Source organism: Temnothorax nylanderi, unplaced genomic scaffold (genome assembly GCF_030848795.1).
Source record: "Temnothorax nylanderi isolate EJ_2023f unplaced genomic scaffold, tnyl_v1.0 TNYL_tig0481_pilon, whole genome shotgun sequence".
NCBI lineage: Eukaryota > Metazoa > Arthropoda > Insecta > Hymenoptera > Formicidae > Temnothorax > Temnothorax nylanderi.
Window position 1 is genome coordinate 15575 of NW_027249543.1, and position 22622 is coordinate 38196.

Below are 22622 nucleotides of genomic sequence, written 5' to 3' on the forward strand. Positions count from 1 at the left end.
TTTGAGGCAGATTAAGAAATATCGCAAGATATTAATTATTCCATACAGCTCAGAAATGTTGCAAGAATATCAACCCTAAGAGCAAAAAGTCGACTTTAAGTCGACTTGAAGTCGACTTCTACCGAAACTGACTTGGCAGAGAAGTCGACATTTTTAAGGACGAAAGTCGACTTGAAGTCAGCGAATGTCGCAAAAACCACCGACTTAAAGTCGACTTCCCGTCATGATGAAAAGTCGACTTCCCGTCATGACGAAAAGTCGACTTCCCGCCAACTTTTAAAGTCGATAAAATAAACCGCCGCGTACGTCTGGAGGTCGATTGTGTATCTTGAAACGAGGTAAAAATAACAAAAGTTAACAGATTTTATTAGATTTTGATAAATAAAATCGTAGATACGCTAATGAATTTTCTCACTTTTGTAATTTTTACCTCATTATTTCAAGATACACAATCGACCCCTTGCTGGAGGGCTAAAACTGATGCATTTCAATTTTTTTTCATATATAAAATAATTTAATTATCTAAAAAACTGTATAATTACAATCCTAATGTTTTATTCTTAATTACAAAGGCGGCCATATCTGTGCCACTTCTGCGTGCGCGGATTCCGGCAGCCACTTCTGGTAAGCTGACAATAACAGAACTAAAATTAAAACATTCCAGCGTTAATCGCGAAACAATATGCAAAATTAGCTATATAAATATATATCATATTATTATCATAATGTTGTAAATATATAATAATATTGTTATATATATATATATATATATATATATTATTATAAATATATAATATCCACAGACTTTTATACTAGACCACTAACATCTATGGACGCACTGCCGAAAAGCTGAAGCGAGTGCAAGGTGCAAGTGTTAGTGAAGGGTGCGGCCATATTGAATTAACAATAAGTCACTATCGGGTGTTCAGTTGCTCATGATGTGCGTTTATCTGCATTCGTTATTACAGTACATAACGAAGCAGGCGAATGTTTTTGTGTTAAATATTGGTACATGTTATCAATAAGTTTGTAAGTCATGCCTTCGACGTGTAGCGTACTTGGATGCCGAAATCGAACCACTACTCCTGTAGTATTAAACCCTTTCTTTTGGACATTCTGTATATGCCAGACTATTGTATAGAAATCTTGTATAAAACCACTTGTATAGAATAGTAGTATAGCATATCTTGACTAAAATCAACATGGCGGCAAGCATCACGGCCGAGATGTCTGTCAGCGGTCTAGTATTGTATAGTAGTCTATGATAATATCTAAATATTATTTTATAAATTAAAATCTCACATTTTTTATCCGAACCCCAGATTTCTAGCAGTTTGTGTTTGGACACGACTCCCTGCGACTGCAGCGTTTGTACTATTGCTTGAGTGCGTGGTATCAACCTGAAAAAATCGTATTGAATTAATGTAATCTATTCGATGAATCAACGTGAAATCGAAAGGAGATAGAATAACGATTTACCTGGCCCATGACTTGGTGATGCTCCCAGGTGTCGTCAGCAGCGACGGGACAAATCGTTTCAGCTTAGGGCACACTTGACCCTCCAAGAAGAAATACGCTAACCACTTGACAACGTCCACGGATGCTCTATATCCATCGATGGTAGTGCCCATTCGGCCTTTCCGAATGTACCAGACACGCGGCAAATGATCTTCCCGGTTCATTGATTATATCTATAAATATCTTTATAAATAAGTAGGAAAAACATTATAAAGCAACAATTGTGATAAAAATACCTTGGCGGTGGATCAACCAATGGTTCACTAAGATGGCATAGCATGGGCGAATTTCGGCAATCATTCGGGTTCTATCACCGTGACACCTCGCATGTACATCTTATTCGTTTCGTACACCTATTTATAAACCACCTATTCCGGACTGATTTTCCGTAAAACGCACGAAGAATGCATGAACACAGGTTCCTTCATTTCTGGTGTTCTGAAAGATGATACAGAATGGAGAGGTCGCATTTAATAGGTCTTAATTATCGATGATAATTAATAACACACCATACCTAATCTGTAAGCATGTTTCCACTTGGCCTTATCCTGATCCTCTTTTACCTCGTCGGGCAAAACCTTTCTCGCGACTTGATCCGCCATACCTGCAAGAACTATCTGGCGTCTTATCGTGTCCTGTCTCGCGGCACGTATTCCTCGCACTCGCGTAAACTCTAGTCCACTCTGGTCCTCCAGCCTCCTCGAGATTCGCCGCCATATTGATGATGCATGACGCGCCGCTTGACTGTTTTCCGTCTTTTTATAAGTCGACTATTTAGAAGTCGACTTTTAGTCGACTTTCCGCCATTTTTAGAAGTCGACTATTTAGAAGTCGACTTTTAGTCGACTTTCCGCCATTTTTAGAAGTCGACTAGAAGTCGACTTATAAAAGTCGACTTGCCGTCGACTTTCCGTCAACTGTGCTCTTAGGGAAGAGACACGGTAGTGTCTCGCGCCAAGTACACGCGCAACGTGAGACCTCCCCGTGTATTTTTACGCGAGTACGAAAGTTACGAGTTGTATAGACATTACACTGTAACATTCTTTTTCTCCAGATCTAAAAGAATAATTCTAATTTCAGCTCAAAAAACTTCAAAAGATTACAAAATTTACGTTTTGCTAAACGCAACTATTTATTCTATTTACGTGTAGATTTCATAAAAGGACGAGGGCTATAGCCTTGCGTCGTGCTGTCGTGTTCGAAAACCCGCGGATGTCGCAATTTTACTTCGCCGAGGGCTTGCTTATATTCGCCCTCAACTGAGATTTACTTATTACCAGTTGGTCTTACCGTCATGCACCGCCTAACGGTGTCGTTGCGAACTAGCGAGATCTCGTGAGATATCTTAAGTAAGCTAACGGATATGACAGAATATTTAGATATCGTGAGATTATAATAGGATATCTCACGATATCCTATTGGAATATCCTAGAATAACCTACTGGGATATCCATAGGATCGCATTTGGAAATCTGGAACAATTTAGGATATCCTCAGAATAAAGTGTATGGGTTGTAACCATTTATATGTAACAATAATGTTCTATTTTCGGGAACTATTACAACAGCATATTCTTGAGATCAAATTAAATCAAAAAGTCCACTTTTCCACTGTACCACTTTTCCCATCAACAAACAATTATTGAGATATCGTAAGCTAAATATTGAAAAAATTACCAAATTTTTCTTGAATATCTAAAAAAATATTAAGCAAATAAAAAATGTTTCAAATAAAAGTTATTCAAATTGATTAATAGAAAATGATAATAAAATCAAAATAAAGGATTCCATTTAAAAAAAACAAAGATTACCTTAAAATCTTGGAGACATTCCTACTTACAGGAGAGGGACGGAAGTGTCTCCTTCCGATTTTGATGAGCTTTTAGTATATTGTTCTCTGGACAAAAATAAGGGATACGTATTTTTTTATACGTGCCCATACGCATGTTTAAGGGGTGGAACTTCAAAAAAATCGGTTTTTAACCGACTTCAAAAAGGAGGTTCTGTATTCGGCGAGTATGTATATATGTCCGCGTTTTCTTTGAAACTACTGGACGGATTTGCATGCGGGTTTCACTGTCCTATAGAGCAATCCCCCAGGAAGGTTTTAGTTTATAAAATATAGTGTTAGAACATCAGGATACGGAGCAATAAGGAAATATGATATGAAGAATATAATAGAATTAGAAAAAAAATTGCCAATATAATAAAAAAATGTGCAAATTATAAATTTGCACATTTTTTCGCTTATATATAACTCAAGAACTAATCAACCAAATTTTAAAGAATTATATATGAAATAGGGGTAGAAAAGATTAACCCATTGGCTGTGTAAGAGAATTTTACTATTTGGGCCAAACGTGTGTTGAAAAAAAAGTTCATCGGATTATTATGAAACTTGATACCCTTATGCTTTTTGGGTCTCTGAATCCGAATATGATGTCAGATTTACAAAATTCAAAATGGCGGGTCCAATTTGGCGGATCAAAATTACAAAAAATGGTCTGATTTTCATGAAATTTGGTACTCTTATGTTTTTTGGGTCTCTGAATCCGAATATAATGTCAGATTTTTAAAATTCAAAATGGCGGATCCAATATGGCGGATCAAAATATTGATATTGCCATTTTTTAATTTCCGCCATTTTTTAATTTTGATGTCATATTCGGATTCAGAGACCCAAAAAACATAAGGGTACCAAATTTCATGAAAATCAGACTTTTTTTGTAATTTTGATCCGCCATATTGGATCCGCCATTTTGAATTTTGAAAATCTGACTTCATATTCGGATTCAGAGACCCAAAAAACATAAGGGTACCAAATTTCATGAAAATCAGACCTTTTTTTATCATTTTGATCCGCCATATTGAATCCGCCATTTTGAATTTTGTACATCTGACTTCGGATTCGTAATCAGCGACCCCAGAAACCCCCGAGTAACAAGTTTCAAGCAAATTCAGAAAGTTTTACTTTGTTTTTTCTACGTTGCGGCTATAGCCGTCATACACACTCTTGGCCACTTTTGTTTTTGCGGCTATAGCCGTCATACACAGTCAATGGGTTAAAGAACATAATAGAATTATAAAAAAATTGCCAATATAATAAAAATCAAATGGGCACAGTAACAACTGTGCCGCAACCAACAACGTAGAACTACGTCTACTGTCACTAGTTCATGTTAAAGTATTGTTGCGCTCGTGCTGAGACACCCGTTGCGCGCTGAATTTCGCTCACGAGTAGCTTCAAACCGAAGCGCGATCCCTGGTCCCTGACGACGGTATGTATTGATCGGTTTGGAATAACAACGACTGTGAGATCTACGGGGAGACTCCGATCGTTCGGACGTGTTCTCCACTTGAAACGCTTGTACAGAATTCTTAATAAACCTGAGTTCCTTTCTTAATAAAGTGTTCACCTTCTTTTACTACGCAAGTCCGGGAGTGCGCGGCGCGAACGCGAGTGACTATAAGATAGCGGAGCGCAGCGCAACAGTATTCAGCGAAGGACAGTTGACGTAGGGCTACGTTAACTGTCCTTCGCTGAATACTTGAACATGAAATAGTGACAATGTTAACATGAATTAGTGACAACCCAGACAGCACAGGATATCCTATGGATGTCCGTTTTATGTCTATTTCTTGTCGGGATGTCCATGGACCTTATAAAGATATCCATAAGATATACATGTGTGGACACTGTAGGAATATCCCAAAATGGACAAGTTTGTATATCCATATGCTATCCTTCTATTCCAACGCCATCTGCATGTAATTCCGATCCTGATCTCTTTCTGTTCCCTTCTATGGCCCGGGCAAGCCGGGATCTCATGTCGATCACGTTGAAAATTATACGTTACCCACACAGCACACTTTATCTGAGGGACGTCCTATAGACATCATTTTGGGATATCTCAATAACCGTAGGACATCCCAAAATGGTCTCAGATATCCGGTGGATATCCAGTGGATGCACAAGTGTCCGGCTATTTAGATCTTGCAGACATCTTAGATGACGGTCCACAGGATATCCGAGGCAGGTCGAAAAATATCGCAAGATATTAATTATACACTCGCGATATCGTATGGATATCGTATGGATATTTTATATACAATGAAATTATGGTTTAACCAGAAAGGGGATAATCGTACAATCGTGGACAGAAATATTGTTTCTATTTTGTGATAAATTTCGGAATGTGCATTCGTCTTGTTTAATAAAAGAATTCTTCCATTGAAAAATAAATTGTAAAATTAAATAAACACATTCCGAAATTTATCACCAAAGAGAAACAATATTTCTGTCCACGATGTACATGAAAAAATAAGTATATTGTACAATGCATATTAAATCTTTATTTATTAAAAGAATATAGTTTTTAAACAAAGTACCTCTAATTTAAAAAAAAAATGAACGCGTGGTCGCCACGCGCGTTAGAAGTGAAACTTCTGAAGGTAAGGGCTTTGCCATAACTGTTTGTGTCGCAAAATTCATGTCGCAAAATTCGTGACGCTTTTTTGTGTCGCAAAATCGAACTTACTACCGTGCCAAAAGAAGAAAAAAAAACATATAGACGCTCAGTGTTAATAACAACTGTTGTGTTAAAACCAGAGTTGCAAAAGTGGTAATTGAAATATTTATTGAAATATTTATTTAAAAAAAAATTACACAGTAAGATTATCTTGATTAACTACTGAACAGATGGATACTACTCAGTAGTATCCATGTGTTCAGTAGTATCCACCTGTTCCGTAGTATCCATCTGTTCGTAATCTAGAAATGATACAATTGGTTTATGGTAGCTGAAATGCGATATATAGACTGCCGATCGTAACTGATCCAAATATCGAGAAAATACTACGTCGATTGTTGTTCCGAATTTCGTGGTGGATATTGCTGGGTCATTGTTTATTTTTAAATTCAGTTTCAACTCTAAAAATTTCACCAGGGGCTGTGCTTCCCTGGAGGCAAAATTAATATTAAAATCGCCACTCAAAATCATCGGTACTTTGTCGTAGTTCTTCCCAAGTAAAGCCGAACCCTCGACAGTGTATAGAATCAGAACTTCATGAAGAAATTCGATAATTTTTGGAATTGCCTGATTAGGTGAAATGTATATGGCTATAGTGACAATGCTTTGACCATTCTCCAAAACACAACGAGCAGCACACATTTCACCAATTTCTGTAACATTCACAGATAATGCACTGCTCTGGCGTAAATTAATATCCATATTAGCAGTAACGATATTTGTGGTATCATTGGACCTGTGATAGATTGCAACGCCACCGTTTCTCACGTGAGCACGCCTAAATTGAACCACACAATCGAAGTTAGGTATATCTAATTTTTCCTCATTTTTTAAACAAGTCTCAGAAAGAAGTAGAATTTTAGAATTCCTGACGACTCCATCATTGAGATCTGCTGAATGAGCTCTCAGACTCTGACAGTTGAACGAAAATATTGATAGTCCCTTTTTAGAAGTGATGAAATCTATCAAGATGCTGTCGATTGTTGTTAATTTATTAACACAGAGCCTACGGAACTCATTTTGCAGGGCGAATAATGCCACATAAATGAGCTGCTGTGAGTGACTCTTGCTATATTCGTAGACAATCTCGTTAAAGGTACCTCCCTGCGACTTGTGAATTGTAATTGCACAAGCAGATATTAAGGGAAAATGATTCCTTTTAGCAACAATGGTTTTATTGTTATTCAGGGCGATACTTGACGTTCGTCGTGCTATGGGTACTGCTCTTCGACTGATATTATTGGCTTGCATATACGCACTGACTTTCCTCCTCGTTCTCTCACCAACTTTAGCTGAATCTGTAAACTCCAACCATATACGCGTGACCTCCCCAGCATCATCATGTTCGATATGAACCAATTTCCCTAAAGCACCGTTGGCTAATCCATCTGACACATCAATGTTGGTTGTAATCATATATGACTTGTACAAAACAAATGTGATTTCGTACGGCAAACCTCCAGTGTCAATAACTGACTTTTTGTGAAGCTTTCGACGTACAAAAGCTTCTTGTTCTGCACTGTGACAACCAGCATACATGTCTTTTGCTACAGAGACAACTTTTTCTTCAACTGAATTGAGAATCGATTGATTGTATTCATTCACTGAATTATTTGACAAAAAAAGACGTATTCCATGCGGACAGAGTCGATTGGCTTCTTCTTTGGTAAAAAACCGTGATTCCACTAATCTCAACTCATCTTCCTCCAACTGTATACCATTTCCAATCTTCGTTAATATCGATGAAAATACTGTGTTAGATTGTCTCATGACTTCATCAAGCTCGAAGAACTGAAGCCCACGCCATAAAGTAGGACCTGCAATTTGTTGTCTGATCTGCTTATAAATTGGTGTTGCTCGGACTGGTGGTAACTGCCGCAAATCACCGATTAAAATGATGTCCATGCCGCCAAAATTAGTGTCAAAATTGCCAGTAATTTGTTTCAATCTTGCGTCAATGTGAGACAATAATTCTGCACTGATCATACTAATCTCATCAATTATTATTACCTGAACAAATTTAAAGAGAGCCCGATATTGCTGCACCACTTCAATAGACAATGGAAGTAACTTTGAAAGCGTTATTTTTAGAGCAGTGTGAACCGTTGTACCATCGATTGCCACTGCAGCTTTGCCAGTTGATGCACAAGTAATATAAGCATTACAATATCCATCAGTATTCACGTAGCGATTGTAAATTTCCATCAAGAGTCGAATTACGAACGTTTTCCCACACCCTGCTGGACCAGTCAAGAATATTTGGAATGGCACTCGATGTTGAGAAAGAAGATTGTGAATAACATGCATTAAGAGTGCTCTTTGTTTTTCATTTGCCATCCGCATCAATTCGCAAAACCTTTTGTTAGACATCAAATTCTCGCGTTTCTTAGCAATGGCACCGAGCTTATTAAGTGTCGCAAGTCTGAGTTCTTGATTCATATCTGAATTTTCGTTGTTATATAATTCCTGAAACGGATCAGGCTCTGCGTGTCTGCCGACCAGGTCCTGTACTCCACCGTCGTCTTCCAAGGCTTCATTTTCACGGCACAACTCCCTGCAAATCTCAATTGTCTTCTGAAGATCTAAATCTGACTCGAATTCCTTCCTTCGTTGTAGAATCAATTCTTTATGTTCGTCGTAGAGTCCAATCCATTTCATCCCATCGAGAATTTCTGTATCTTCATTGCGAAAAGGTAAATAGAGAGTTACCATTTCTCGTTTGTACTCATTCAGATCTGAAGTCATGTCATAGTTCCGATAACGTATTATACGTGGGTCTTTTCGTTTGACATACATATTATTTGAGTTGCGCGTGTAACAAGAGACAAACTGTGCAAGAGTTACATCTTCCAGATCTTCTGGTCTCTTTTGATATTTATCAAACCAGTTTTCCTTCCAGATATCTGTTGAGTCGTCATCAATTTCCATCTTCTCCAACTCTTTTAGAGTTTTCTTGATCCTGTGTCGTTCAACGGGCCAAACTGTTGGGATGTAGACGATAACAGAAGAACTCTTCGACATAGGCTCACGCAGTAAATACCAAGCCGCTTCCTGACTTGTTATCTCAACTGTGTTGAGCATATCGACACTCATTTTTCTTGTAATCTCGACAATATCAAATTCTGGATGTTCATCCATAATTTGTATAATCTGTCGTTGCAAATTACTTATTCCTCTGTTTGTTTTATTTATATATTCCACGACGTAGGCAGCACAAGAATATTCCTCTAGAATGAATTGAATGTCAGTATTTGATTGTAAGATGTTGAAAATAAAAGGATTGAACGCATTATGCCATTTCTCAGAAGGTTCGCGTTTTAAAAACACTCTTGGTCGCGTAATTCCAGCTCGAAGTATATCTATGTAATGTTGATCTGAAACTATTTGATTGTCTCTGTAAAATGCGTCCATATCTGAATAATCACGATTCTCTAAATTTACTCTGATGCTTGTATAACGTGCAGCATATTTCGCAAATCCAGGATCCGTCTTCGCCATAGGTGTCAGAATTGTCGTAGACCGACATGGCATAAACGGAGCTTCAAATCGACACTTTTGTGCCCTATTTGCAACAATTTTCTTATAACAGGTGAAAGTGTGTTTGTGCGTTTGAAGCTTGATATTTCCTGAGGGTTCTTTAGTTGAAACGGAAATAATTTTATCAATCAATGTAATCGCATCCTGTTTGTTAGCGCCAAGTGCATCGGATGGAGCATTGTCAAGCCACAACAGAATATGTGCATGAGGACTGCCGCGATGTTGGAACTCAATGCGCTTGAAATAATGAACCACATGATGTTCTCCAAACGGATTATATTTCTTTGATTGTAGGATGGTCATTAAAACATTCACTAATTTGTTAAAATAGATTGCACAAGTAACTGCATCCTCATTTACTAGTGTACTCTTCTCAATATAATGTAGCTGAGATACTATCTTCTCAGAAATCTCAGCCCCGTCATTTTTCAATCTGTATAACGTTTGCAGTAAAGGGACCCAACCGATTTCATTTGCACTCAATGTTAAGAACATCGTAGGTTTTCCTAATTGTCTTATCATAGCGAATAAGTCTCGTTTGCGTTTTGCCCAATACCAACTTGAATTTGGAATACATTTCAGGAAAGCTAAGTTACTATCAATACACTGATTGATATATTCCTCTGATTCAATTTGCTGTCTGGTTATCTTTGAATCCTTGCCGACGTGTTTAAAGGCAACGGTAAGAGAATCACGGACTCTCAATCTCATTATCTTCATTGCCATGTACAGAAGATGGTGTGGCGTCACTCCACGACGATCGGCCCGTCTCAATTCGCTCGTAGCCATCATGAATGGCGTCACATGTACATTTTCTTTAAACACTCTAAATTGACCAAGATAGATACTTGGAAAAGAGAGCTCCTCAGCATGTTCGTCGAAAAGTATACTGCGTGGCACGTTTATTTCGCCTGGTGCAATCCGGAGATATTTCTCGTCATTCCATAGCAGGGTCTGTTGTTGTGCAGTAAGACTATCCTCGATGGATATGTCCTCACTTATTTCATCCCTAGATATTTCATTCAAGTTGGTGTTGTTGAAGAAAGACTCATCAATTGTGATATTGTAAAATGCGTAAAGAGGAGTTGAAATCAAATACTGCAACCAAGTCTTGGTATTTCGTTTGTTAACCATGCCACTCAAATAACTTGATTTATGTATTTTTTTCCTCTTAATATGAACATTGATGCAATGGTCATCATCAATATTTCTCGGCAATTGATGAACCATAGTATTCACACAGACAGGAACATTGATAATCTGCCCAAGAATCCCATACTGGCCGTGTACATGTCGCAGTCTTCTTATTTGCATAAATGGTATACGCGGAGAAATAAGTCTCTCTGTAACTAAATCCAATGGAGGTAGATGTGATGGTATTTCTGGATACCTGAATCCATTGTATTTAGATAAGTTGGGAATATGATTGCGACTCAGGGATTGCATACAACATTTACAGGCCACTATATTATTAATATTTACGTATGGCTCCACGGTTCGCAGTAACTGTTCATATTTTTGATCTGGGGATTGTAAGTCGTTTTTGAACCACAGACGGTCACAAATTGCACACACTGAACCGAAAGGATTATCAAAAAAATTTATCTTGAATTTTTGATGAATACTTTGATGAGCATTAAAATCTGTATATGGCACGCTACTTGTGTCAGCTGAACTATTTTGAGCAGTTGATGGTTCATGAAAATCTTCGATATTATTGTTCGATTGCAACTGATCTTCTAATAATCCAGTAATGTTTGATCTTAATGCCTTTTGCCTCGCTCTATATTCTCTACACCGCTGTTGATTACTCTTAGCCGTTTTTTTCGGTGGTTCTTTTGCATGTTGTCTCTCGCGATATGCTTCTGCGCGTCCTGTATTTGTCATAACTGTTTTCTGAAATTATACAAAAAACAAAATGCAAAAAAAAGAAGTTTTGGTAATTATTGATTATTCAGTTTAGCCACCAATATTGATCAAATTATGTTCATTCGAAAAATTATTGCACGAAACGAAAGAATCTGGCAGAAACATGCACATGTGGCCACGAAACATGACATGTCGCTACATTTCGTCGACACAACAGATTTCATAACTTGAATAGTCGTCAACTTTAACGATTAATATCTCGCTTCACGGGGCAGAGCGACGCTTTTTTCTGCCAGATTCTTTCGTTTCATTCATTTCGTTTCTAATTTTTGTGACGCTTTTTCGATTCGCAAAATCAAACTTACTACCGTGCCAAAAGAAGTCGATGGCTCAGGAAAATCTTCGATATTATTGTTCGATTGCAACTGATCTTCTAGTAATCCAGTACCTACTACGTCAATGTTTGATTTTAATGCCTTTTGCCTCGCTCTATATTCTCGACACCGCTGTTGATTATTCTTAGTCGGTTTTTTCTGTGGTTTTTTGGCACGTTGTCTCTCGCGATGTGCTTTCACGCGTTCTGCAACTGTTTTTGCCATAACTTTGTTCTGAAATTAATACAAAAATAAAATGCAAAAAATGCAAAAAGAAGTTTCGATAATTATTTTGTAAATTTAATAAAAATCCAGGCTAAGTAGTAGTAGCTTTATTTCTCCTTAACAAAATTATTATTATATCACGAAATTGCGTTATCCCAACCCAAGTGATATGTAGTTACCAATTTTTAAATAATTAGTAATTTACTTTTACCTAAATATTATTAATTTTAACGTCATTAGTAATTTGTTGTAAATAATTATTAATTTGCTAATTTAATAAAAATTCAGGTAAATATGTAGTATAGGTAATGGCACTCTCTCCGATTCTTTAAAAATTTTCAAATTGTGTGTATTTTGGTTAAAAAAGATTCTCAGAAGGAAAATTTTCGCTCATGTTCCGTTTGTTTATAAGTAATAACTAAAATATTACGATGTCGGTAAGTAAAGAAATAAAAAATAATTTATGGATATATATTTCACTTCTTAATATTAGAACATTTGTTATTATTTACAACTTCATTCAGTTATATATTTTATTTTAAAATTATAATTTTCATTAAAGCAAAGAATCACAGAAAGCATAAACACAGAGTAATCTCTGCTTTAACCAAGAGCACAAACTATTGTCTTTAATTGTGATCCTTTAAATTTCTATCCCAAAACATTTTTTAAATAAATTTAGGCCATGCATTCACATTATCAATTACATCTTGAACTGCAAGCAAGGACTATTATTAATGTGTTCTACTAAATATAATATATTAATGAGACTCTATATTGAAGTTATAAAAGTAGAATAGAACATGAGCGACAATTTTCCTTTTCCTTCTCAGAATCTTATTTACAACACAAAATACACAAAATTTGAAAAATTCTAAAGGAATCGGAGAGGATGCCGTTATACTATATATACTATGTTTGCACGAGCGTTACTTCTGTAGTAACTTACGATAATTCCTCGCATAAACGGAGTTTTGTAGTAACTTACGATAAATTCACTCCGTGTAAATGAGTAGTAATAGAACGATCTAAACCGCTTGATAATTATTTTACTCACCGCTACGCTGCTACGTTCTCGACCCAGCGACGGTCGCGTTGTAGTCAAAATAATAATAAATCTTCTGTGCCTTAAAGTAACACGACACGTATATGTATACTCGTAGGCAACACAACACAGCACTATCAGTCACTATCTGTGCGAACAGTTACTGGTTCTACCCGGGAAAAAAGATTATATATAATTACTTATAATTATATATAAATATATATAATTATATGTGATCATAAACGGAGTTTTGTAGTAACTTACGATAAATTCACTCCGTGTAAATGAGTAGTAATAGAACGATCTAAACCGCTTGATAATTATTTTATTCACCGCTACGCTGCTACGTTCTCGACCCAGCGACGGTCGCGTTGTAGTCAAAATAATAATAAATCTTCTGTGCCTTAAAGTAACACGACACGTATATGTATACTCGTAGGCAACACAACACAGGACTATCAGTCACTATCTGTGCGAACAGTTACTGGTTCTACCCGGGAAAAAAATATTATATATAATTATATATAATTATATGTATACAAGTCGATTATTATGAGGACAAAATTTGATATAAAGTGATTACTTTGGGGACAAACGATTACTTTGAGACCCGTCCTCATTATTTTATACACAAATAGATTACTTTGAGGACTGTTCCCAAAGTAATCGTATATGAGAAAAGATTACTTTGGGGACTGTCTTCAATCATATATAAGAAAGGATTTTGGAAACCTATCAATTAACAGGTTACCAAAGAAATCCTGTCTTATTTAATTATATATACTATTATTTTAGGGACAGTGACTTTGTTAAGTATGATAACAAAACTACATATAATAATTTCCAATTTCACAAAACATTTGTTAAGGGATTGGGCAACAGAAAAAATATATAATACACGTGTTTGTGTATTTTACTATTTACTCAGGCATTTAACGGTTTAAAAAATATTCAATGATAAAAAGGTGTCTTATATACATACATGCTTGGAAAAATCCTTTCTTTTGTAATTTTAAATCTTCTCGACACTTTTGCTTTTTTAACTTATATTAGTTCAGCTACAAAGAGAAAACCTCAAGAAACACGATAGTGTGCGCGCTAAATCCAAACATCAGCGTATGAGCATGAAATCACGTCGTGTATCTTTACGCGTGCCGTCGAATTGAGCAGATACACATTTATCAGATCAAAATAATAACTGGATCGATCGACTTCTTAGTAGACTGAATCGATTGCTTGAGATCATATTGTTGTGCAAGAAAAGTGTCTATTCTTGATGATTTAAAGAGCACTTGTTAGTTTATACTTTGCTCTATTGGAATTATCTGATTTTATTAATGCTAGTTATACCTACATTTCTGTTATTTGAAACGATAAAGAGAGAAGAAACCGACAGCTAAGGTCGTGACGTTCCACCAGATTCTCGTGCAGTTTTTCGTCTTAATATACGGAAATATGTAATTGGTATGAACAAAATCGAGTTGTTCAATTACAACAAAATACGAACTAAAAATATTTTTGAATTATATTTCTGTTATTTATGGTTGCAAAGATATGAGCGTTTTATGACATTGAAACGTTGCCTGGCGCCCGTTTCCTTATGTTTCCATGCGCTATATTGTTATAATAAACTGACATACATAATTGGCATTAATAAAATCGGGCAATTTTAATACAGCAGATTGCAATGTAAACAGTCTGTTTTAAATTATCTATATATCTTCAACGGTTGTCGAAATATTTGCAATAAACACTAAAAAAGATATTTCAGCTCCAAGAAACACAGTTTGACTTTGCGGCAGGTTATTTCTATCACCAGTTTTACTGTACTCAGATTATTACGCCAAGTGCAGGAATGACGACGTACACGGCACCTTGCAAATATTTTGGTATTTTTACTGTCAGCTGATTTTTGATGATGTCGTTTCATAACCACCTCGCTAGACAGGATACATTGTTGATGAGATTGCAAAAACATAACTGTAATACGATTTTAACTACAATGTTTCACACCATTTTTAGTTATATTAATATCTAGTGTGTGTGCGCGTGTGTGTGCGTGTGTGTGTGCGTTTGAACGTGTGTATAATATAATAGCAAATAATAATGTATATGTAATAGCTGCATATGTATAGCATAAGACTGTTTAAACTAATGAACGTTCAATATGAACCACTTAAGCCGTTATTCATAGTCGGATCTTAATTCAAGATTCTTATTTCAAGATTCTTATTTCAAGATTGTTTTAAGTAATGTCTTAAGGTGAAATTTCATGAGCAGTGAAAAGCAGCAGCAGATCGTACTGATTGGCTATAAAATAGAGAAGTTCTAGAAACTCGAGAACTTCTCTATTTTGTAGCAAATCAGTACGATCTGCTGCTGCTTTTCACTGCCCATGAAATTTCACGTTTAAGATGCTAATACTGACATTTTATTGGTTGGACGATGTCTCAAGTCTGCCTCTGACCATACTTAAAACGATCTTAAATATACGAATCGACTATGAATACCGACCTTAATTTACAATGCATGCTCATTGGTCTGAACATTCTCATGCTATGCATATGCATCTATGTCATTTTGTATTTGATGACTGTAAAGCGCGGCAACGTATACGTGGAAATCAAAGATTAGGTAGACGTTATTAGTATGTAAACGTAACGTTTCGTTGTTTGACGGAATAAAGGGTGCATTCGTTTACACAGGGCTGCGTGCAGAAACATCACCCGAGCGCTGAAAATTTATAGTGCACGTAACATATGCTGTAGGATTTTTAGCACTTGGGTGATGTTTCTGCACGCAGCCTTGCGTAAACAAATGCACCCAAATATTGAATATTGAATCAAGTTTCTCTGCGTTTTTTGTATTTAGATAAGCTGAGGTAAGAAAGTTTAATTTAGGTTAGGTAATGATAGTCTTCAATGTGCATACAAAGTTTGTTGTATTTAAGGTAAATGTATGTACCAATGCCCGGACACGTACCTGTGTCTGGACATTTTTATCATTTTAGTTCTTAAATAAGTTATAATGCAAATTCGAATCGAAGAATCATAAATAAAAGTATTTTTTTCGTATTATAGTTTTGTCTTTAATTTTAATTCGCGTTATACTTACTTAAAAACTGAAATAATAAAGGTGTCCAGACATCGGTCTTAAGCGTCCCGGCATTGGTACATTTACCTTAAGCAAATTCACTGTTTTTTTTATAGAAAACATGGCAAAAATACATTATTTCTTAATAAAAAGAAATCGAAAGCACTATGTGTGCACAAACAGAAAAAAGAAACATGACGTTATAATAGCTAAGCATGGTACGTATATTCTAACTTAAACACAATTGTCACAGCTGCGGTTCATTTGATGCTACAAACACTTTGAAGCATCCTTCTTCTGCTTCTTTCTTTATTGAGAGAAAGGAGAAAAGAAGTGCTTCGAAGCATTTGTAGTGTTGAGTGGAATGTATCTTTTATTGTAACCAGTAATTTTTTATAAGTGCAAAAATGTAATTTAATTTTTTAAACATATAAATGTTATCAATATTTTCATTCTTTTTCAGGAAACTATGGTGTACTTAAAAATATTGCGAATAATTTAAATATGAATATTCCTTACATTTATTTGACGAAAGTTATCAGAAAAACGAGTAAGAAAATGAATAATACAGAGTAATAAATCTATTATAAAACTATTAGAGTACTATTACGAATAAGTCTTAACTTTAATGTATATTTTTAAATGTGTCTAATATTTGTAAAACTACTAACTATGTAATATTTTCTCAAAATTAGATCAAGTAACGCACTTCAGAGAACGTCAGATTCCAACCATAATAGAAAATAAAATATTATCGAACTTTTATATAAAAGGTATCTACATATTAATTTTTAATTCTATAAATTTTACATACTTATTATAATACTGTTTTGTATTTTTTTTTACATACTATTTTATTAATTTAGAGATAGTTATTGGGTTATCATTAATAAATTGTTTAATTTAATAAGTTAAAAATAATTAGAGAAATAAACTATATTGTCTATTGATTAAATATTATTATAATGTAAAACTTAATAATTTTTTATTTTTTTACTTTACTTTTTTCTAATTTGTTTTAGAAAAAATGAGTTAATCACTAGATATAATTCCAAATGCTTAAATTTGATATTGGATTTTCATTTTATTATCTATTGTTTATTAAACATTAAAATTCTTTGCTGATTGCTGATTTGATTATTAGGGTATACTATTGAAATTTTTTAAATTATTAATTACAGTTGTAAAAAAAGAACTTTATTCAAACGAAAAACGAAAAAAGGAAAATCAAATTCAAGAACTTAATAACAAAAAGAACATAAGTAAGATGAACATAAGAGTGAAAAACGTACAAGAAAGTGAAATTAATTTAGGCGTTATTCTACACAATGATGATACTGGAATAACAAATAATTATAAAAATAAAAATAAAACAAATGAAATTAAGTTATATAATAATCTACAAGATAACTCAGGTATGATGTTCAATTATTGTATTCAAAATATTTTTAAAACATTTTCGACTTCTAAGTTTGTACATTTATCGATTGCATAAATAGAGAAAAGTATGTTTCGCAAAGCAATTGTAGAGATTATAAGATACAACAAAAATAGAAATAAAGATGGAAAATGAAAATAAAGTAAATTTCAAGATTGTTCTATAAAATTATGAAAGTAGAAATACTAATAATCATAAGTTTTGAAAAGATAATAAATTAATATTATATAATGAACAGAAATTGGAAGGTACACAGTAAATTTCTAAGTCATAAAAATCCTAGAGCTGAAAGATAAAATATCTATATAATGTTTATATAAAGATATTATTTATTAACAGAAATGAATGAAACTGAAGATAGAAAAATTCTCGACGGACATAACAAAACGCGTGTTTTACAAAATTATAAAGAGAGTGAAAAGAGTAATAAACAGTTTAATAATATACAAGGTAATTTGAAGTCAAAATAAGATAGAAATAAAAATCTGATAGAAGTTTTGGTATTTTTAATTGAAATGTCATGTGACATATACATATTCATTTACCTATCAGTTTTTCCTTTAGTTTCTTATTTTGAAATAATTGATATTTTATTTTAACATCTGCCGCTTTTATAGATCGTTCTCAATTTCTGCTTGCTGCGTTTAATCGCGCATTTTATAAAAACTTGTCATATAATGAAAATTCAAGCAAGCAACTAATATGTAATGACAGAAAAAATAAATCTGAAACAATTACAGAACTGGAAGTATGCAGGTAAATAAAGTTTTCCTAATGTTGCACAATAATAAAATGAAAAATTTTAATTTAATAAAATACGAATAATTTACTAGTTATTTCAGATGTATGCGGCAAATTATGGCAACAAGACACTTTTGAAGACAAGTATGTAAAATATATGTACGACATAGCGCATCACAAATATTTCATAAAGAAATAAAATATATAGTTAAAACTCTTTAATTTAAATAATTTTATCTAAAATAGTTATAATTACAATTTTGTAAATATTTGATTTTTAAATTCAAAATTATATTTAAAAAAAGTACTTTAATTAAAAGTACTTTAATTAAAAAAGTACTTAAATGAAGAATTAATTGTTCATATTAAAATTTTTTTTAAATTGTTTCTTTCTACAAACAGCATTATTTTTCTATTAGAAGAAAACATTTCTCTTTACTATTTCTATAAATATTTATATCAATTAATGTTTCATAAAACCAAAACATCAAAAACTAATAATTAATCTAGTTTTATTTTAACGCTATGCTTTATATTCTTTTTGCCATGTCTTACATATTATTTTATGGTTACGCTTTATTTGCTATTTTTTCTGTGTATTATACATACTATTTGTTTTATAAATTGTTATATTGTTGAAAGTATTACACACATTTTTCTTGGAATAGATTGAAGCAGTATTCAGACAAAACATGTTCCTGAACTTGTTAAGGAATTAGAGATATTTTAATTTTTTATTTCAATTTTTATTTTTGTGACTAATTTGCATCGAAATATATCATGCATTTATTTTTATGCATATATAAAGAATCTATATAAATTATTTATGTTTGATTGCAAGTATCAGTCTGAAAGTAACTCGCCAAATTTAACTGTATCGGACAAATCATTAATTTTACAACAAAGTAATTATAACAATGAAGAAATAGGAAACTGTTTGCTAGATTGTAGTAGTATTAATGATACTTCTTTTATAATGGATGAATTGATGCCTTTCAATAATACATATACATTAGAAAATTTTCCTGAAATTGAAGATATTACCCAAAGTTAGTTAATAAGTAAAATTTTGTCATAAAAATTATATATAAGTTTTATTAAAATTTTATTTACACGTATTTACATCTTTACATATTTAATAAAGTTATATATACAGTAATGTTTTATGTTTAGTGGAATTAGGAAATACTATAATAGAAGAACAAGTGGAGAATAATCTGGAGAAAAATAGTGAAAATATCGAAGGTGAGAACTACTTTGAAAATTTTCCTGAAATTGAAGATATTACCCAAAGTTAGTTAATAATAAGTAAAATTTTGTCATAAAAATTATATATAAGTTTTATTAAAATTTTATTTACACGTATTTACATCTTTACATATTTAATAAAGTTATATATACAGTAATGTTTTATGTTTAGTGGAATTAGGAAATACTATAATAGAAGAACAAGTGGAGAATAATCCGGAGAAAAATAGTGAAAATATCGAAGATGAGAACTACTTTGACAAAGATTATAAACCATCAGAAGATTCAGCTAGCTACACAGATTATGAAAGCAATGATGAACTTATAAACGAAAATGAAGCAAGTGCATGTAACAATAGCTTAAACGAATCGACTACTTTTAATTTATCAACAACCGCAAATGCATCGGGTGTATCAGGATGTGATGATGCACAACTTACAATTGATAATTCTCGTAGTGGCACAAAAAAATATTACTGTTTTTATTGTAAGTTACCAAAAGCAAAAATTGCAAGACATTTAGAAAGTGTACATCGTAATGAAGAAGATGTTAAGAAATTCGCTGCATTACCGAAAGGATGTCTTGAACGTAAAAAAATAATTGAAACAATACGTCGAAAAGGAGAATTTCAATTTAACACGAACAAAATGTTAAATGATGGCAAGTTACATGTTGTTAGAAGACCGAATATAAAGTTTGACAAAACAGCTAATGAATATGGAGTGTGTATCAAATGTCATGGATTTTTTTCTAAAAATACTTTACGAAATCATGTTCGAAAGTGTGTAAATGTAAAACATTCTAAAAATCGAATAATAACAGTCCTTGGACGAGCAATCCTCGGTAGAATTAATGAAATAGCTTCTCAAACTCTAAAAAAAAGTGATCTTTCCAGTGTTAAGAGAAGATTCTATTACGCGTCTTATAAGATATGACGAATTAATTATTCGATATGGTAACAAACTTTGTATGAAATACAAACCGCAGCATCAACACGATATGGTGCGAAATCGATTACGAACACTTGGACGATTTTTAAAAGCATTAAAAGAAATAAACAATGAAATTACAGATTTTGCCTCACTATATGAACCAAAATATTACGATGACTGTATTAAAGCAGTATATCAAGTAGCTCGATATAATACAGAAACTCAGAAATTTGAGGCTGCTTATACAGCATTTCAGTTAGGTACATTATTAAAAGAAGTTGGAGAATTATGGCGCTCACAGTGTATTAAAAATCATGATCCTGTTAAAAAGGCTCTAGTTGAAGATTTTCTTTCTCTTCGTAAAGAAGATTTTAGCCATTCAGTTAACAAAACAGTAATGGAAACGAGAGCACATATGATACGACAAAAAAAAGAAGTAGCTCCAAGTATAAGCGATATAAAAAAGCTTTACAATTATGTAAACAGTAAGAGACATGAAGCATACAATATTTTGAAGGAAGAATTTTCATATAATGTATGGTTAACTCTGGGTCAATGTACATTAATTTCTATGCAAATATATAACAGAAAACGCGCTGGTGAAATGCAAAGAATACTATTAGAAGATTTTTATAACTATGAAAGTTTAAATGAACAAAGTGATCCAGATCTTTTTAAGTCTCTCTCAAATTCAGCAAAAGCAATTGCACGCAAATATGTACGATTTCAAATTAGAGGAAAATTAGGTCGTCCTGTTCCTGTCTTATTACATTTTGATCTATTAAATTGTATACAATTATTTATACAATGCCGAGATAAAGCTAATGTACATCCAAAAAACCCATACGTTTTTGGTGTAAAAGGTTTCCATAAACAGAGATTTAAATACTTAAGAGCATGCGATCATATGCGACAATTTGCTCATGAATGTGGAGCTGACCATCCTGAAAGATTGCGAGGTACTCTTCTTAGGAAACATATCGCAACCAATTGTCACAAATTAAAGTTAACAGAAGTAGAAGTATCCGAATTAGCAGATTTTATGGGACATAAAGAAAATATACATAAGCAATTCTATAGATTACCTCAAAAAGAGGCTGATATTCTCAATATCACCAAATATCTGGAAGCTGCACTAGGGACAGATATTAACACTCAAAGTGACAGCGATAATGATAGCAATAGTGATGAAAATGATGATTACGATAATGGTACCATTAGTTTAAACAATACTACTGATGATGATAACTTTACTAATAATAATACTAATAGTACTAATGTGCAAGGTACGAAATGATATTATCACTATTATATTTTCAAAACTCCATTTTATGTAAAGAGAAAAAAAGTTTATATTTTAATACAGATATATATTTGAAAAGATTATTTTATTTACAGAATCTGATGACAGTTTGATTTCAAAAAGGAAAAGTAAAATTACGAAAAATCCAAAGAAATTACACAACAGTAAGTTCGATGTTTTCATACATGATCAAACTCGAAATCATTAATTTCATTGTACAAGTTACTTTAATTTCAAATATACATTTCTATTGTATATACGTACCATACGTAATAATGTACCATAAATTTTGTTTTGTTTAAAAAAATTGCTTATTTAACAACCTTCATCTTTTTAATTATAGATAATAAAGCAAAAATGAAGTGCAAACGTATACGTTGGCCTGATGAACAGAAAAATATAGTGCTAAAAGCATTTAATAGATACTTATATACTAATAAATGTCCCACTCCTAAGGAAATTGCAGCTCTAATAGCAGCTAATCCTTGTTTACAAACACGAACGATAAGTCAAGTCAAAACCTGGTTTAACAATCAACAGAAAGATTTACGTTCTAAAAACACGAACGATAAGTCAAGTAAAAACCTGGTTTAACAATCAACAGAAAGATTTACGTTCTAAATTTTGAGATTATCTTGTTTTTATTGTCTCTAGAGAGATATTTATAAAATGTTTAAAAATTTTTAGGCACTTAAACACTATATTCAAAAATGTTTCTTGAATTTACATGAAAGATAAAAAATATTTTGTTATTTTTATTTTTTTTTCAT

General features: G+C 33.2%; 2 protein-coding genes, 1 long non-coding RNA gene and 1 pseudogene across 4 annotated transcripts; 2 read left to right on the forward strand and 2 right to left on the reverse strand.

Moving 5' to 3' along the window:
• Positions 1-402: 402 nt before the first annotated feature.
• Positions 403-1957, reverse strand: LOC139783242 (probable ATP-dependent RNA helicase DHX37). 2 transcript variants are annotated; one of them, XM_071722395.1, is made up of 4 exons: positions 1755-1957; positions 1480-1691; positions 1303-1400; positions 403-644 (listed from the first exon to the last, which is right to left on the reverse strand). In XM_071722395.1, exons 2-4 carry the CDS (start codon positions 1680-1682, stop codon positions 565-567), a joined length of 381 nt encoding a protein of 126 aa, XP_071578496.1. In that variant the 5' UTR covers positions 1683-1691; positions 1755-1957; the 3' UTR covers positions 403-564. The 2 variants fall into 2 exon arrangements, with proteins under 2 accessions (XP_071578496.1, XP_071578497.1); XM_071722396.1 differs by lacking the exon at positions 403-644 and adding an exon at positions 826-1241.
• A 4266-nt stretch (positions 1958-6223) lies between these two features.
• On the reverse strand, positions 6224-10717 carry LOC139783246 (uncharacterized). The gene has a single exon (XM_071722397.1). It carries the CDS (start codon positions 10715-10717, stop codon positions 6224-6226), a length of 4494 nt encoding a protein of 1497 aa, XP_071578498.1.
• Positions 10718-15721: 5004 nt separating this feature from the next.
• Positions 15722-17590, forward strand: LOC139783238 (uncharacterized). The gene is made up of 5 exons (XR_011721178.1): positions 15722-15977; positions 16306-16407; positions 16653-16739; positions 16885-16962; positions 17371-17590. It is a non-coding gene; the product is annotated as an uncharacterized lncRNA (long non-coding RNA).
• A 1682-nt stretch (positions 17591-19272) lies between these two features.
• LOC139783243 (uncharacterized) lies at positions 19273-22622 on the forward strand (annotated as a pseudogene).

Excerpts from the sequence above, each read along its gene's own strand:
- LOC139783242 (XM_071722395.1), bottom strand. The coding sequence starts at position 1,682 with ATGAACCGGGAAGATCATTTGCCGCGTGTCTGGTACATTCGGAAAGGC. Across the intron at positions 1,401-1,479 it reads ATCACCAAGTCATGGGCCAG|GTTGATACCACGCACTCAAG; the intron begins GTAAATCGTTAT and ends CGATTTTTTCAG. Across the intron at positions 645-1,302 it reads CTGGGGTTCGGATAAAAAAT|TTCTGTTATTGTCAGCTTAC; the intron begins GTGAGATTTTAA and ends TTTTAATTTTAG.
- LOC139783246 (XM_071722397.1), bottom strand. The coding sequence starts at position 10,717 with ATGGTTAACAAACGAAATACCAAGACTTGGTTGCAGTATTTGATTTCA.